The sequence below is a fragment of the Gorilla gorilla genome, chromosome 4, assembly GCF_029281585.2.
Source record: "Gorilla gorilla gorilla isolate KB3781 chromosome 4, NHGRI_mGorGor1-v2.1_pri, whole genome shotgun sequence".
Taxonomy (NCBI): Eukaryota; Metazoa; Chordata; class Mammalia; order Primates; family Hominidae; genus Gorilla; species Gorilla gorilla.
This window is the reverse complement of record NC_073228.2, coordinates 35,458,474-35,472,571: the sequence shown is the minus strand read 5'-3', so window position 1 is coordinate 35,472,571 and position 14,098 is coordinate 35,458,474. Positions and strand designations below refer to the sequence as shown.

The 14,098-nt window shown below is 51.3% G+C and overlaps 1 protein-coding gene across 1 annotated transcript; it reads left to right on the top strand.

Moving 5' to 3' along the window:
* The first annotated feature begins 2,090 nt into the window (after positions 1–2,090).
* NOG (noggin) lies at positions 2,091–4,351 on the top strand. The gene has a single exon (XM_019026567.4). It carries the CDS (start codon positions 2,965–2,967, stop codon positions 3,661–3,663), a length of 699 nt encoding a protein of 232 aa, XP_018882112.2. The 5' UTR covers positions 2,091–2,964; the 3' UTR covers positions 3,664–4,351.
* Positions 4,352–14,098: the final 9,747 nt, after the last annotated feature.

The window sequence follows — 14,098 nt, the reverse complement described above, 5'->3', positions numbered from 1 at the left end:
CTACTATGTGCTAGGTTCTTTTTTGCGGGGGGAGGAGTTGGGGAGGTGGGAACAGAGTCTCACTCTGTTATTCAGGCTGGAGTACAGTGGTGCAATCTCAACTCACTGCAACCTTTGCCTCCCAGGTTCAAGTGATTCTCGTGCCTCGGCCTCCCGAGTACCTGGGATTACAGGAGCCTGCCACCACGCCCAGCTAATTTTTTTTTTTTTTTTTTTTTTTTTTTTTTTTTTGTATTTTTAGTAGAGACAGGGTTTCAGCATGTTGGGCAGGCTGGTTTCCAACTCCTGACCTCAAGTGATCCGCCTGCCTCAGCCTCCCAAAGTGCTGGTATTACAGGCATGAGCCACCGTGCCCAGCCTGTACCAGGTTCTAATCACACATTATTTCAAAGTCAGCCCAATTCAAACAACCAATGGGTTGTTGTTAACTCCAGTATCCATCAAAGCAAGATCTCCTTTTGCGCAGTCCCTTGATAGTCTAATTCTAGTTGTCTAGACTTTAAAATTGAGGGAAACGCTTTCAGCGGAAACTGCCCACCCCTTTTAATAGAGGTTTTGCAGAAAGACTGTAGTATGCAACAAAGTGTTTTCTTCCTTAGACAGATGATAAACTTTGGGAGTTGGGGTGGGGCAGGTTGAAAGGAAAAACCAGATCTTTGGGGAAAGAAAGTTAAGCGATTTAAGTTGTCACAATGGGACCTCTTAACTCCCACTCCATGGAAGACTGGCAAATACTTGAGTCATCCACTCCAAGTCTCTCTTCTCCAGCTTTTTCCAGATTCCAATCACATTCACCACAAAGAAAACTGAGTTTGCATTTTAAAGCTGAGATTGAGTTCCTCGTCCAAGGGGAAATTAACCGGAGGTGTCCCTTCAGTACCCATCTCCCATCAAAGAGAAACTGCTTCTGAACAAGAGAAAGCATCGTGGAGGTTTATTTAAAATTACAGAAAGGTAGGGCTGGAAGAGAAATCTATTAATAGTTACGTCACTAATGCGAAAAGTGAGAAAAATGACTTGTCCGAGTTATATCAGGGTGGACCCCGGGCAAGACTCAGGTGCCTCTGCTGTCAGCTCACCTTTCAAGTTTCTGGTCCCCACTCGCACCCACTGAGACCAGAGACCGATTTACCTGAGGCAGAAGGTGCTGCACGCATTCTTGTGAAATTTGAGGGGACTGAGAAGGAATCTCAGGAAGTTTGTTTACACTGGGGGCCTGGAGAGCTTCGGGAAAATAGCCAGAACCAAAACGGACCCGTCAGCAGACGCAGACACACACAAAGTGACAGGGACACAGAAGCAGAAGCTGAACTGGGCAGAGCGGGCAGCGGCCGACCCACCTCGCACGGCCGCCCCCGCCAGCGCCAGGTGCAGGGCTCACAGCGGGCCAGCAGAGGGCGCGCCGCCCCCAGGGAGCCGAGCGGCGGCCGCGCGGAGCCGGGCGGGCTAGGGGAGCCGCAGGCGAGCCAGTCGCGCCCCTGAGGCTAGGCCACTCAGGGTGCAGGACCCAGCCAAGGAGGAGGAGGATGGTGAGGAGCGGAACCCCCTCGTGGGCCCGAGGGGCAGACAGACAGGAGTGCTTCCTAAGAATTACATCACGCTGCGCAACGCTGCGGCTCTCGGACTCCCTGGTGCAAAGGGGGGTGGGGTAGGGGCTGTGTGTGTGTGTGTGTGTGTGTGTGTGTGTGTGTGTGTGTGTTGGGGGGAGGGGACTTAGAGCAAGAGCCCGGGAGAGAGGAAGACGCGCTCGGGGAAAACGCTCCATGCACATGGAGAAATTTCTTGCTCCGAACTGCATGCACCGAGAAACGAGCCCCCAGCACTTCCCCGCTGCTCCCCTCCCAGTGCAAAGCACCCAGCTAGTGAGAAACCCTCCAGCCCCACCTCAAGCACCGCCCCCCCCAAACACCGGCTCTGCACCCTCCAGCCCGGCTCCAGCGCCGCCGCGAGCTTTCCCCAGGACTGGCCCTGGCGGGGCGCCTAGAGCCCCAGTTGCATTGCTCCAGGAGAAAGGAGGGGGGCGGTGCATTTTGCAGGAGGAGGAGAAGGGGGGTGGGTGGTGGGGGAGAGAGAAAATTGCGCGGAGACCTGCCAAGCGCCACCGCTGCCGCCACCGCCGCTGCCGCCGCCGCCGCCGCCGCCGCCGCCGCCTGTGAGCTCCGGCGGGCAGCCGGACTGTCGGCTTCCCGGGGCATCTGGGTCCGGCGGGGCACAGCCCTGGGCGCTGCCGAAGCCGCCGCCGCCGCCTCCGCGGCGAGTACAGGCGGCTTCCCCCGGAGCCTGTGCAGCTCCAGCTCCTCGGGGGTGGAGAAGTGGGGGGTGGGGTTGTTGTTTGGGGGGAAGAAGGGGGAGGGGGCAACGCCGAGAGAGTCAGTGGTTTCCATGGTGATGGAGCTGAAAGTGCAGGAAATTTAAAGGCTTGGACCCTGCGAGACAGACAAACCGGTGCCAACGTGCGCGGACGCCGCCGCCGCCGCCGCCGCTGGAGTCCGCCGGGCAGAGCCGGCCGCGGAGCCCGGAGCAGGCGGAGGGAAGTGCCCCTAGAACCAGCTCAGCCAGCGGCGCTTGCACAGAGCGGCAGGACGAAGAGCAGCGAGAGGAGGAGGGGAGAGCGGCTCGTCCACGCGCCCTGCGCCGCCGCCGGCCCGGGAAGGCAGCGAGGAGCCGGCGCCTCCCGCGCCCCGCGGTCGCCCTGGAGTAATTTCGGATGCCCAGCCGCGGCCGCCTTCCCCAGTAGACCCGGGAGAGGAGTTGCGGCCAACTTGTGTGCCTTTCTTCCGCCCCGGTGGGAGCCGGCGCTGCGCGAAGGGCTCTCCCGGCGGCTCATGCTGCCGGCCCTGCGCCTGCCCCGCCTCGGGTGAGCCGCCTCCGGAGAGACGGGGGAGCGCGGCGGCGCCGCGGGCTCGGCGTGCTCTCCTCCGGGGACGCGGGACGAAGCAGCAGCCCCGGGCGCGCGCCGGAGGCATGGAGCGCTGCCCCAGCCTAGGGGTCACCCTCTACGCCCTGGTGGTGGTCCTGGGGCTGCGGGCGACACCGGCCGGCGGCCAGCACTATCTCCACATCCGCCCGGCGCCCAGCGACAACCTGCCCCTGGTGGACCTCATCGAACACCCAGACCCTATCTTTGACCCCAAGGAAAAGGATCTGAACGAGACGCTGCTGCGCTCGCTGCTCGGGGGCCACTACGACCCGGGCTTCATGGCCACCTCGCCCCCCGAGGACCGGCCCGGCGGGGGCGGGGGTGCAGCTGGGGGCGCGGAGGACCTGGCGGAGCTGGACCAGCTGCTGCGGCAGCGGCCGTCGGGGGCCATGCCGAGCGAGATCAAAGGGCTAGAGTTCTCCGAGGGCTTGGCCCAGGGCAAGAAGCAGCGCCTAAGCAAGAAGCTGCGGAGGAAGTTACAGATGTGGCTGTGGTCGCAGACATTCTGCCCCGTGCTGTACGCGTGGAACGACCTGGGCAGCCGCTTTTGGCCGCGCTACGTGAAGGTGGGCAGCTGCTTCAGTAAGCGCTCGTGCTCCGTGCCCGAGGGCATGGTGTGCAAGCCGTCCAAGTCCGTGCACCTCACGGTGCTGCGGTGGCGCTGTCAGCGGCGCGGGGGCCAGCGCTGCGGCTGGATTCCCATCCAGTACCCCATCATTTCCGAGTGCAAGTGCTCGTGCTAGAACTCGGGGGCCCCCTGCCCGCACCCGGACACTTGATCGATCCCCACCGACGCCCCCTGCACCGCCTCCAACCAGTTCCACCACCCTCTAGCGAGGGTTTTCAATGAACTTTTTTTTTTTTTTTTTTTTTTTTCCTGGGCTACAGAGACCTAGCTTTCTGGTTCATGTAATGCACTGTTTAACTGTGTAGGAATGTATATGTGTGTGTATATACGGTCCCAGTTTTAATTTACTTATTAAAAGGTCAGTATTATACGTTAAAAGTTACCGGCTTCTACTGTATTTTTAAAAAAAAAGTAAGCAAAAGAAAAAAAAAGAACAGAGAAAAGAGAGACTTATTCTGGTTGTTGCTAATAATGTTAACCTGCTATTTATATTCCAGTGCCCTTCGCATGGCGAAGCAGGGGGGAAAAGTTATTTTTTTCTTAAAGTACAAAGAGACGGGGGAACTTTTGTAGAGGACTTTTTAAAAGCTATTTTCCATTCTTCGGAAAGTGTTTTGGTTTTCCTTGGACCTCGAAGAAGCTATAGAGTTCAATGTTATTTTACAGTTATTGTAAATATAGAGAACAAATGGAATGACTAATCATTGTAAATTAAGAGTATCTGCTATTTATTCTTTATAATATCCCGTGTAGTAAATGAGAAAGAAGTGCAGAGCAGGATTAAAGAAAACCACTAAAACCGACTGCGCTCCACACTGATTTTCTGTGTTGGTGATTGATGGGGGTGGGAGGGCGTGGGAGGGGGCGGGTAGGGGATGCTGCTGTGCCTCCTACTCCGTTGGGGAAGGGGCTCATCCCCTTGGACTCCCCTCCTGTGGTATGATGGAGGTGACTTAGTTTTTTGAGGGCGTTTTGGGGGGGCGATATTCTCTAACCCCTCACTAAAACATCACGTGGCCTCCGCCTAGTCTCCTAGCTTTTCCCCCTATGTCACCAAAGCTCGGGCCTGTAGTGACCTCGACACCCAGCCGGCCCCCTGGAGCTGACCCCAGGCTGGGCCGAGGGGCGGGGGGAGGGTGGGCGGCCGCTTTGTCCTGCCTGACAGGCCCTTCACAATGGGGACACGTGTCTTTCACACCTACCCTGGGGGCGGAGTGCCGCTGAAACTTGACCCCTTGAGGAATGGGGAGGGGGGAGATCAGAGCGCGCCCACCCAGATCCCGCCACCCCTCCCGCCTCGTACCCCCCACCTCAATATCCAGCCCATGTTAACCCTTTGCATGCCCGGAAGCTACGGTGGTACGAGCTGAGGCAATCCCTTGGAATCAACAAGGCTCACAGCCTCCGAGATCTTGCAGGTCCGAGCCCCGAAATCCCAGGCCCTCGGCCGGAGGTGCTGGGGATATCAGGGAGATTTGACACTGGCCTCCCCTCTCCCCGGGGACCTAAGGGAGACTAAGGGCCATGGTTTCGGAGGGGTCCGAATCTGGGTGAAAATCACCACCTCTGGCATCTGCTTTTGGGAAGAGGTTATGCCTGTGCTCGGGCACTTTCTCCCCTTGAGGGATGGGGAGGAGGGAGAAATCGGAACCGGAATCTTTGCGCTTTAAGATTAGATAGGGGCAGAAGGCACGTAACCCATTAAAGGGACGTGCAAAACATCACTCCCACCCCACCCCTTAAAAAGCCAACTCCTTGGGACCGACGCCTGACTCTCGCATGCGTCCCTCCGCCTCAGTCCCCAGTGGCGCCCGTCCTCACAGCTCCACGTGGGCCAGCTTCCTGACACTGCTCAGCGCTCTCTTTATTTATCTTGGACTCCAAAGTCGCTCTCCTTTGCTCCCTCCCCACCTCCCTGCCACCTCTCCGCGCCTCCCTCCCGGCGTTCCTCCCACCCCCCCCCCACCCCCCCCCCAACCCCCCAAGTCCGGAGTCCCGGCGAATCTATGCTAATTATTTCAAACCTGCGCCTGGTCCCCAGCGCAGTCTCAATGCCCCCGGCCCCGCCCGCCCTGTCCCTCCAGCCCGGCGCTTTCTTCCCTCCCGACGCAGCCTCGATGGCTCCTCATTTCAATAGCCTGGCCCCGGAGCCGAGCCCCCTCCCCGGCGCTGCCTCCGTCAGCCGTGGGACAGACGTTAGGGTATTCATTAACTGAGAGCCGAGGAATAACGGCATTATTCCCCCCAGAGAGGGCACCCTGCCCCCGCGACTATCTGAGGCTTCATTGTAAAAGGATTAAAAGTTAAAGACCTCCATCTTATGATTCTTTCATTTAATCTTCCTGGCGCCTGGGAGACATGCTCGATGGATGATGGCTTTTAAAATATTCCTAATGTCGGCTACCTTAAGACTCCAAGCTGGGCAAACAAACGTAATTTATTTCCAGAAGAAAGGGGATATTGAGATGTTTAAGTTTATGAACTGCCGTCCCCATGTATATTTGTTAAGTTCTGACAAATACCCAAATAACGTTAAAATCAGCCATTCATCACTTATGAATTTATGCAAAACTTTCTGTGCCCCGGGCCAATATTTTTTTAGACAGAGTTTCACTTGCGAGGGGCGGAGGTGGTGGGGAGTGGGGAAGAGGAGGGGTCTTATGCGAAGGGGGCGAAAGCAAGAATTTTCATGCCTGGTAAACACGCGAATTATGCGAAGAGAGTTATTCCCAGCTGGGCGGGCAGCCAAAACTCGGAGAGCGCGCCGAGGCCAGCGCCCCCACCCCCACGTTGGCAATGTCATTGGATTACAATGCGAGGTCTTCCCCTCCGCGACGCCCCCTCCTCCCTCCGCGGGCCCGCCCGCCCGCCCGCGCCCCTCCTCCCCACCCCTGCCCACTTGGAAAACCCGCCCGCAGCCGGCGAGCTTCTCGGCTTTCAGAGCAGGAGCCGGTGTGAGCTGGGAGGACGCGGGTTGCAGACGTGACCGGCGACAGACAGACCACCGGATGCACAGAACCAGAGAGCAGGCCCGAAGCCGCTGCGGCCGCGGGAGAGGACCCAGCGGGACCCAGGCAGTCCCAGAAGCTAACGAAGGAAGTGCTGGTCCTGGAACATTGTGCCTAATGCGCAGCTGGTTACCTCTCCATTATTATTAATGCCGATAATACTAATAATAGCATCAACGCGGAAAGGAGGAGAGAGCTCTGGGTAAAGAGGCAAGAAAACTGTCCTCTTCGGTCATCCAGTGCCTATCTCCTGTAAGGAGGACAATTGATCTGGTGACTTCTGCGGTTCTGACACCTGTGTCTATGAATTTATGCGGCTGCTGGGGAGCTGTGCCTCCCCAGAGTGGAGATTTATAACTATTACAGATACATACGTGTCAACTTTTTCAAATACTGGAAGAGAATGGCAAGGTTTCCACCAACCCATTCCTCCCACTAGAATTTCGAGAATTCACTCGTCAACCTCCTATTTGCAAGCCTCCCCTTTATTCCTTCCTTCCACTTTCAATGTCCCCCCCACCAAACACACACTGCACACAATCTCTCTCTCTCTCTCTCTCTCTCTCTCTCTCTCTCTCTCTCTCTCTCTCTCTGCACACAAGAGCAAACTGAGGCCCAATGACCAAACTGAGAGGGAAAGCCAGCCCTCTCAATGGAGGGTCCTCTGGCCCCCAGAGTCTGGGAAGGGGATTTAGTTCTCTGTTGAGATGGAGAAGGCCGGGGGTCCATTATCAGTCTTGCTTCTGAGACTCCCTGGGAAAGGGGGTTGAAGTTTGGTGGCAGCTGCAAGAAGAAGCTGGCTGCGTATTAAGAGCTCTTAGCTGTGCTCGATGGGGACTACAGGGGGAGGGCCCAGCCCATATTGGTATTTTGAAGGGGGTGATTCATCCTTTTTCTTTAATGCTCTTGGAATGTCAGAGCTAGAGGGGAACTTGGATTCCAATGCCCACCGCTCAATTTACCGATGAGAAGACTAAGACCTCAGCAGCCACTTGCTGAAGATCACACAGATTAATACAGTTGAGATTGGCTAGGTGGTGCCTCTCTAGTGAGCCTCATCATGGTTCTCTTTTTCTTGTTCTCTTTTTTCTTTGCTTTTTTTTTTAATTGATGGGAGCGAGTTCTCCCTAAAGTTGACATTATAACACCTGATCATCAGCAAGCGGATCAATCCTTCTATTGTACCTGTTTAGCAGGTGTTTATTAATGGTTTGTGATGTGCCAAGCGGTGTGTTAGGCCTTTACACTCATTTTCAACTAAGGCCTCTAGTGTCCAAATAAGGAAACTGAAGCTCAGAGAGTTTAAGCATCTTCCCCAAAGCCTCATAGTAAGTGATACGGTTACAGTTCAAAATCCAAGCTGACACCACCAAAGCCTATGCTTCTTCCAAATAATCTTCCTTCCTTTAAGGACTTGAACACCGATCTTGGGAGACAAAATGCATGCCACGCTGTGAGCTGGTAAGTCTCAAGTCAAGCTCTGTAGGGGTTCATGCCTGGTAAGTCACACAAAAAAATACTTGCACACCCTGTTATGTGCCAGCACCTCCCACTTCCTCCCCCACACCCCCACAAGGAAGTTACAATGCAATAGAGGAGATAAGAAATGAAGAACTGGTGGCTGGGTGCAGTGGCACACACCTGCAATCTCAGCAATATGGGAAGCTGAGGCAGGAGGATTGCTTGAGGCCAGAGTTCAAAATCAGCCTGGGCAACTTCATGTCTACAAAAAATTTAAAAACTAGCCAGGCATGGTGGCACATTCCTGTAGTCCTAGCTACTCAGGAGACTGAAGCAGGAGGATCTCTTGAGTCCAGGAATTCAAGGCTGCAGTGAGCTGTGACCTGACTGTACTCCAGCCTGGGCAACAGAGTGAGGCCCTGTCTCTTAAAAAAATAAATAAATAAATAAGAACTGGGTAAGAGATAAAAGAGGAGGTAAAGCATCAAATAAACCTGGGCCGGAAAAAGGAGGGCTCACAGCCAGAGAAGGCATTTGACAAAAGCCTCAAAGAACAGACTGAATGAAATAATGAAATAATGAAAGCAGTATATATTAATATCAGTGAAGACATGGTGCTGGAAAAGTATGTGTGTGTTTGGGAAATAGCTCAAACAAACTTTAGCATAGGATGGATCCATGCTGAGAAGAGCAAGCAATAAGATTTGAAAAGCAGGTTGAAGCCAAATTATGGAGGATGTTGAATGCCAACTAAGGGAATAGTGACAGGAAGCCATTGAGAGTTCTTAAATAGGGCAGGGACCCCCATTAGGGCACTGCTGCAAAATGAATTATTTATTCACTCAATAAATATTTTTGAGCACTGTTCTGGTTATCCATTGGTGTATAACGTGCTACCCCAAAATGAATAATCTTTAAAAACCATTTTATTTTATTCATGATTCTGTGAGCGAGCAATTTGGGAAGGGATCTGCTGGGCAGTTCATCTCTTATACTCATTATGTCAGCTGAGAGCTGGAGGATCCACTTCCAAAATGGCTTCTAGCACCCAGCTGCCAACTAGGAGCTCAGAAGGAATATTGGCCAGAGCCTCTACAAGGGACTTCTCCATGTGGCTTGGATTTTCCCACAGTCTGGTGGCTCAGGCTAATTGGACCTACATGGTAGCTCATGGCCCTGAGAGAAAGTGTTCCAAGAGGCCTGAAGGGAAGCTGCAGGGCTTCTTGTGACATAGACTCCAAAAGTCCCAAAATATTGTTTCCACTTCAGCCTACTGGTTAAGCAAGTCTCTAAGACCAGCCCAGATTCAAGAGGAAGGAAATTAGACATCACCTCTCAATGGGAGGAGTAGCAAATAATTGGCACCCATCTTTAATCTATCTTATGGTGGGCACTTCTGAAGTCCAGGTTCTATACTGTATGTCTAGGACACACAAACGAAACGATGCAGTGATTTTCCATTTAAATTTGGTGCTGGTGTCCTGAATAGATTGGAGATGGGAATAGTGGCTGCCAGGAGATTAGTCAAGGAGAGCCTTGCTATGGTCAAGAAAGAGTCAAGGCCAGACGTGGTGGCTCATGCCTGCAATCCCAGCACTTTGGGAGGCCGAGGCGGGTGGATCACTTGAGGTCAGGAGTTCGAGACCAGCCTGGCCAACATGATGAAACTCCGTCTCTACTAAAAATAAAAATAAAAAAATAAAAAAATAAATTACCTGGCAGTGGTAGTGCACACCTGTAATCCCAGCTACTCGGGGGGCTGAGATGGGAGAATCACTTGAACCCAGGAGGCAAAGGTTGCAGTGAGCCAAGATCGCGCCACTGCACTCCAGCCTGGGTGACAGAGTGAGATCCTGTCTCAAAAAAAGAGTCAAATAAGAGTCTATACCTGAGGAGCATCAATACCAACAAATACAGAGATCACTTCTCAGAAGACTAGAGAGGACCTGGTCACTGACTGGGTGCGAGGCTGAGGAACAGATTTTAAAGGACCCCTGATGCTTCAGGCCTGCAATGGACCATGCACAGAAGAGGAATTTCAGATGTAGGAGTTCTGTCCCTCCTTTACCCCCAACCCACACATACACAGGACATTGAGACTAAGAGATAGCTAGACCCTCGTGTGGCCATTCATACAAGTCCCTGACATAGTGCTTGACATAGTAAGTCTTCACTAAATACTAGGTAAAGAAATATGGACTGATTTGGGGGTCCACAGGCTGTCATGCTAGGTCATTGAGCAAAGGATGAGGTGGGAAGACTTTCTGGATTAAAACTATATAAAAACGAACAAACAAACAAACAAAACTATTAGAAAGGTAAAACTCCAGAATGGAAGTCCATGTAAGAGATTGCATCTAATCCTGAAGGACAGATAATCAGGAAGAAGAGATAAAAGGACAAAACTGACAGATGATTTAAAGGAAAACAGAAGTTGGATCCAGCTTGCATTTTTGTATGAAGCAATAATTTGCTGCAGCTGAAAAGAAATGGCCCCCTTTGAATAGAGTGTTCCCTCTTTGTTTTGCCACAGCCTCCACCTCTCTCTATTGCATACTTCAGTCATTATATCACCTACCATGACCTTTGTAGACATTTACAATTGGGACTTCTGGATTAGATATAGTGAGGAGACTGCAAATTTTTATTCTTTTGAAATAAGAGAAAAGGGGGCCCCAAAAGAAACCATATACAGAATTTAAAAAATAGATTTAAATTTTGAGGGAAAGAGGATAGAATCACAATATTTGAGCTGGGGTGTCCTTAAAGTTCTTTACCCATTAATTTGACTGCAGAAACTAAGGCTTATCAAGGCCAATTGACTTGTCTCAGTTTTATTTACTTTGGAACAGAAATGGCACCAGAAGCAATGTTTCCAGATTTTCAGTTCAACCCTCCCTTTATAGTTGTTGTAGGTTTAAACAGCATTAGAATTTAAAAAGCACTTTCATGTGCATAATTTTATGTAAAATGAGGCATGAGAACTCCCAAGGATAGGAAATAGGCTTGTCTAATATCCCCAGAGCCTAGCACAGGTCCTGGCCCATAGCAGCACTTAACAAACATTAACTGCAGGAATAAATGCACATAGGTTCATTTTACAGATAAGAAAACTGAAGCTCAGAGAAGTTCAGTTAAGGACAGATGGTCACAGAGTTCATTCCTGTTGCTGGAGGCAGGAGGAGCTGGTGCCATCAGCACTGGGAGATCCAGCAGCTGCTATTTCTCTATGGTCAGGGTTGAGCTCCAGAAACCAACCACACATCTGCAGATTGCCCAGTAAGTCTGTGCAACAAAAGGAAGATGGTGGGAGTCTACACCTGCCAAACAAAACAGGCCTTATAGTCGCTGTTTTTGTCAGCGTCTTCCCACCCAGTGTTGTAAAGGACTCCTGACTGGTGTTCAACTTATTCAATTGAGGGGAAAAAAAATTGTTAAGCAAGGAGACCTCCCCTCATTTTGCAGATGCAGAGACTTGCAAAACAGGAAGCCTAAGGGACTCGCCCAAGATCAAACAGCTCGTCGGTGGTGGAGCCAAGATTCAGACAGCTCTAGCTCTAGCACTCTGCTGGGCTGTTGGGAGAGGCAGGGGGTTTAGTGCTCCCTGAGTTCATAATCCCAGCCACTCTCCCTGATTCCCTGCTCACCCCAGCTCCAATCCATTCTCCACGCTGTAGCCCGAGTGACCTTAAGACACACATGTGGTCTTGTCACTCCCCTGCTTAAAACCTCTCAATGGCTTCCCATTGCTTTGAAAATAAAGGCCAGGATCCTTACCAAGTTGAGGCCCTCTCTCCCCTGGCTCTGGGCTCAGCCTTCTTTTCAGGTCCCCTCACACGCCAGGTTCCTCACTGCTTCAGGGCCTTTGCACATGCCCCACCTTCAGTCTGGGGTAATTCCTCTGCCACCAGCTCCCCTAAATGTCACCCTGTCCTTCAGATCAGTCTTAGGGGAAGCATATTGGGTCCCCTCTGATGCATGATCTCTCAGCTCTCTGTGCTTTTTCTTCATAGGCCGTATTATGGTTTGTAGTTGGAATGCACAATTTACAATTATTTGTGTGCCTTCTCTCTCCGAATACATGGATCACCTGTCTCCATTGTACTCATTATGATATCCCTGATCACTGGTGCTGTTTGGGGCACATGTAGACAATATAGAGAGAGAGATAAATGAATACACTGTATAAAAGAAAAAATATTAATTAATTACCTTCCTGGTATAAGCCAGGTTCTATCTGGGGCTCCAAGCATACCAAGAGTTCAGAGTCCAGCTGCTGTTAAATAGTGATCCAGAGGGAATTTAAGAATGTGCCCACATGTGAAATGCAGGGCAGGGAGCAGAAGACCCTAAAGTGACTATCAGTTCTGGGGATTACAGGAACTCCCAGGTTACTGAACCCGAAACCCCCTGTCTCCTTCAATAGGCGGAGAGGGAGAGCTGAGTTGCCAGATAAACCCTTTTAGCCAATCAAGAAACCTCCCAGTTAGAGAGAGTCCAAGCTTTCCCATCAGAAGCTAGATAGCACCGAATGATTCCATAGAGAAAATTCTAAGAAGACTCCAGGGAATGGGCGGAAGAATCACCTGCCCCCACATCTGAAATCCTTTAAAAATGGGAGAAATTGCCTTATCTGCTGGACAGTTAAAACTTGATCTTTCCTGCCCAGGGAATAATAAAATTAAGCAATGACTAACTCACGTCTAATGCTTTACAGTTGACAAACCACTTTCACATCTGTTATCTCTTTCAAACCCACACAACAGCTCATGGCTAGAATTTGGATTATCATTTGAAAGATAAGGAAACTGAGACATGAAGAGTAACTTGCCCGTGAGGCAAAAACCTTTCTGCGGAGAGGGAGCTTGATAATATGGAGGAAAACAAAACAGAACACCTTGGACTTTGGAGTGAGAACCGCCTGGGTTTGAATCCTGGCTCTATTAACTGTGGACCTTGGTTAAGGCACCTGATCTCCTGAGACTGTTTCTCCATACCTAAAATGGGCATAATGACATCTATCTTACCAGGCTATTGGGATGTTCTAGTATCTTCCAAACGTGTAGCCCCTGCCCAGCCAATGATGGTTTCCTTCTCTCTCCCCAGTTCCAAGGCCTGTGCTGCGCTCTTCTCCATCGGAATGTATTGCTACCTTTTTTTCAGGTGACAAAAGGCTTTTAATTTAGCTCCAGTTATTTTTTTGGTGGCGATTGTTGTTGTTGTTGTTCTTTTAAATTATAAGACAAAGAATGGGTGAGGATGGGAAAACCAATGACCAAAGGCAAAGCTGAGAGAAAAGACAAAAAGTTAAATCAGGATGGGAGGAAATTGGGAAAACAGAGAGTTGGTTTTACATGAGCAAAGGCAGGAATCCAGCCTAGGGAAACTAGCCCTAATTTGCTCTAAATCTAAAAATTCTTCATTTCTAGTGATTGGCTCTTTACTGGAAATTATGCAGAAGTGACTCCCTCCCAGAAACAGTCTTGACTGGTGTCATTCCAGCCTCACTTCAAGGGCAGAGACCTGGTTGTCAGTGAGATCATCACAGCCACAGAGGACCAAGGGCCCCAAGAGAGTCAACATGCAATGTCAGCAATGCAGTGCCTTAAAGGACATCTGTCTACTCATGACTACCACAGTGGAGAATGAGGAAATTGAGACCCATAGAGGAAAAGTGACCTAGTCAATATCAAACCTCAAGTTAGAGACCAAGGGTAATGGAGAAACTTTGATGAGAGTATGGGCTGCTGGTAACTAACTTGTGGACTCAAGGGCCTCACACCCTCAAGGTCGGACAACTTCCCCAAAATGTCACATTCTGAGACAGGTTAACCAAGGGCTTGGGCCTCTGCTGCTGTCTCCTCTTTCAAAGGCAAGCACCATGGATAGGCCTGCTCTGCAGCTCCAACCCCTGGGGTCCCTAGGGTCATGCTCAGTGCAATTCTTCTTTCTGGCTGGACCCTTGGAGCTTGATGTCCCCCAGAGTTCTGGTCAGCCTCTTCCCATCTCTTTGCCTGAAAAGAAACTCAGGGCCTTCCACAGTGAGAGCCGTCACCACTGGATGGCCAGCACCCAAATCTC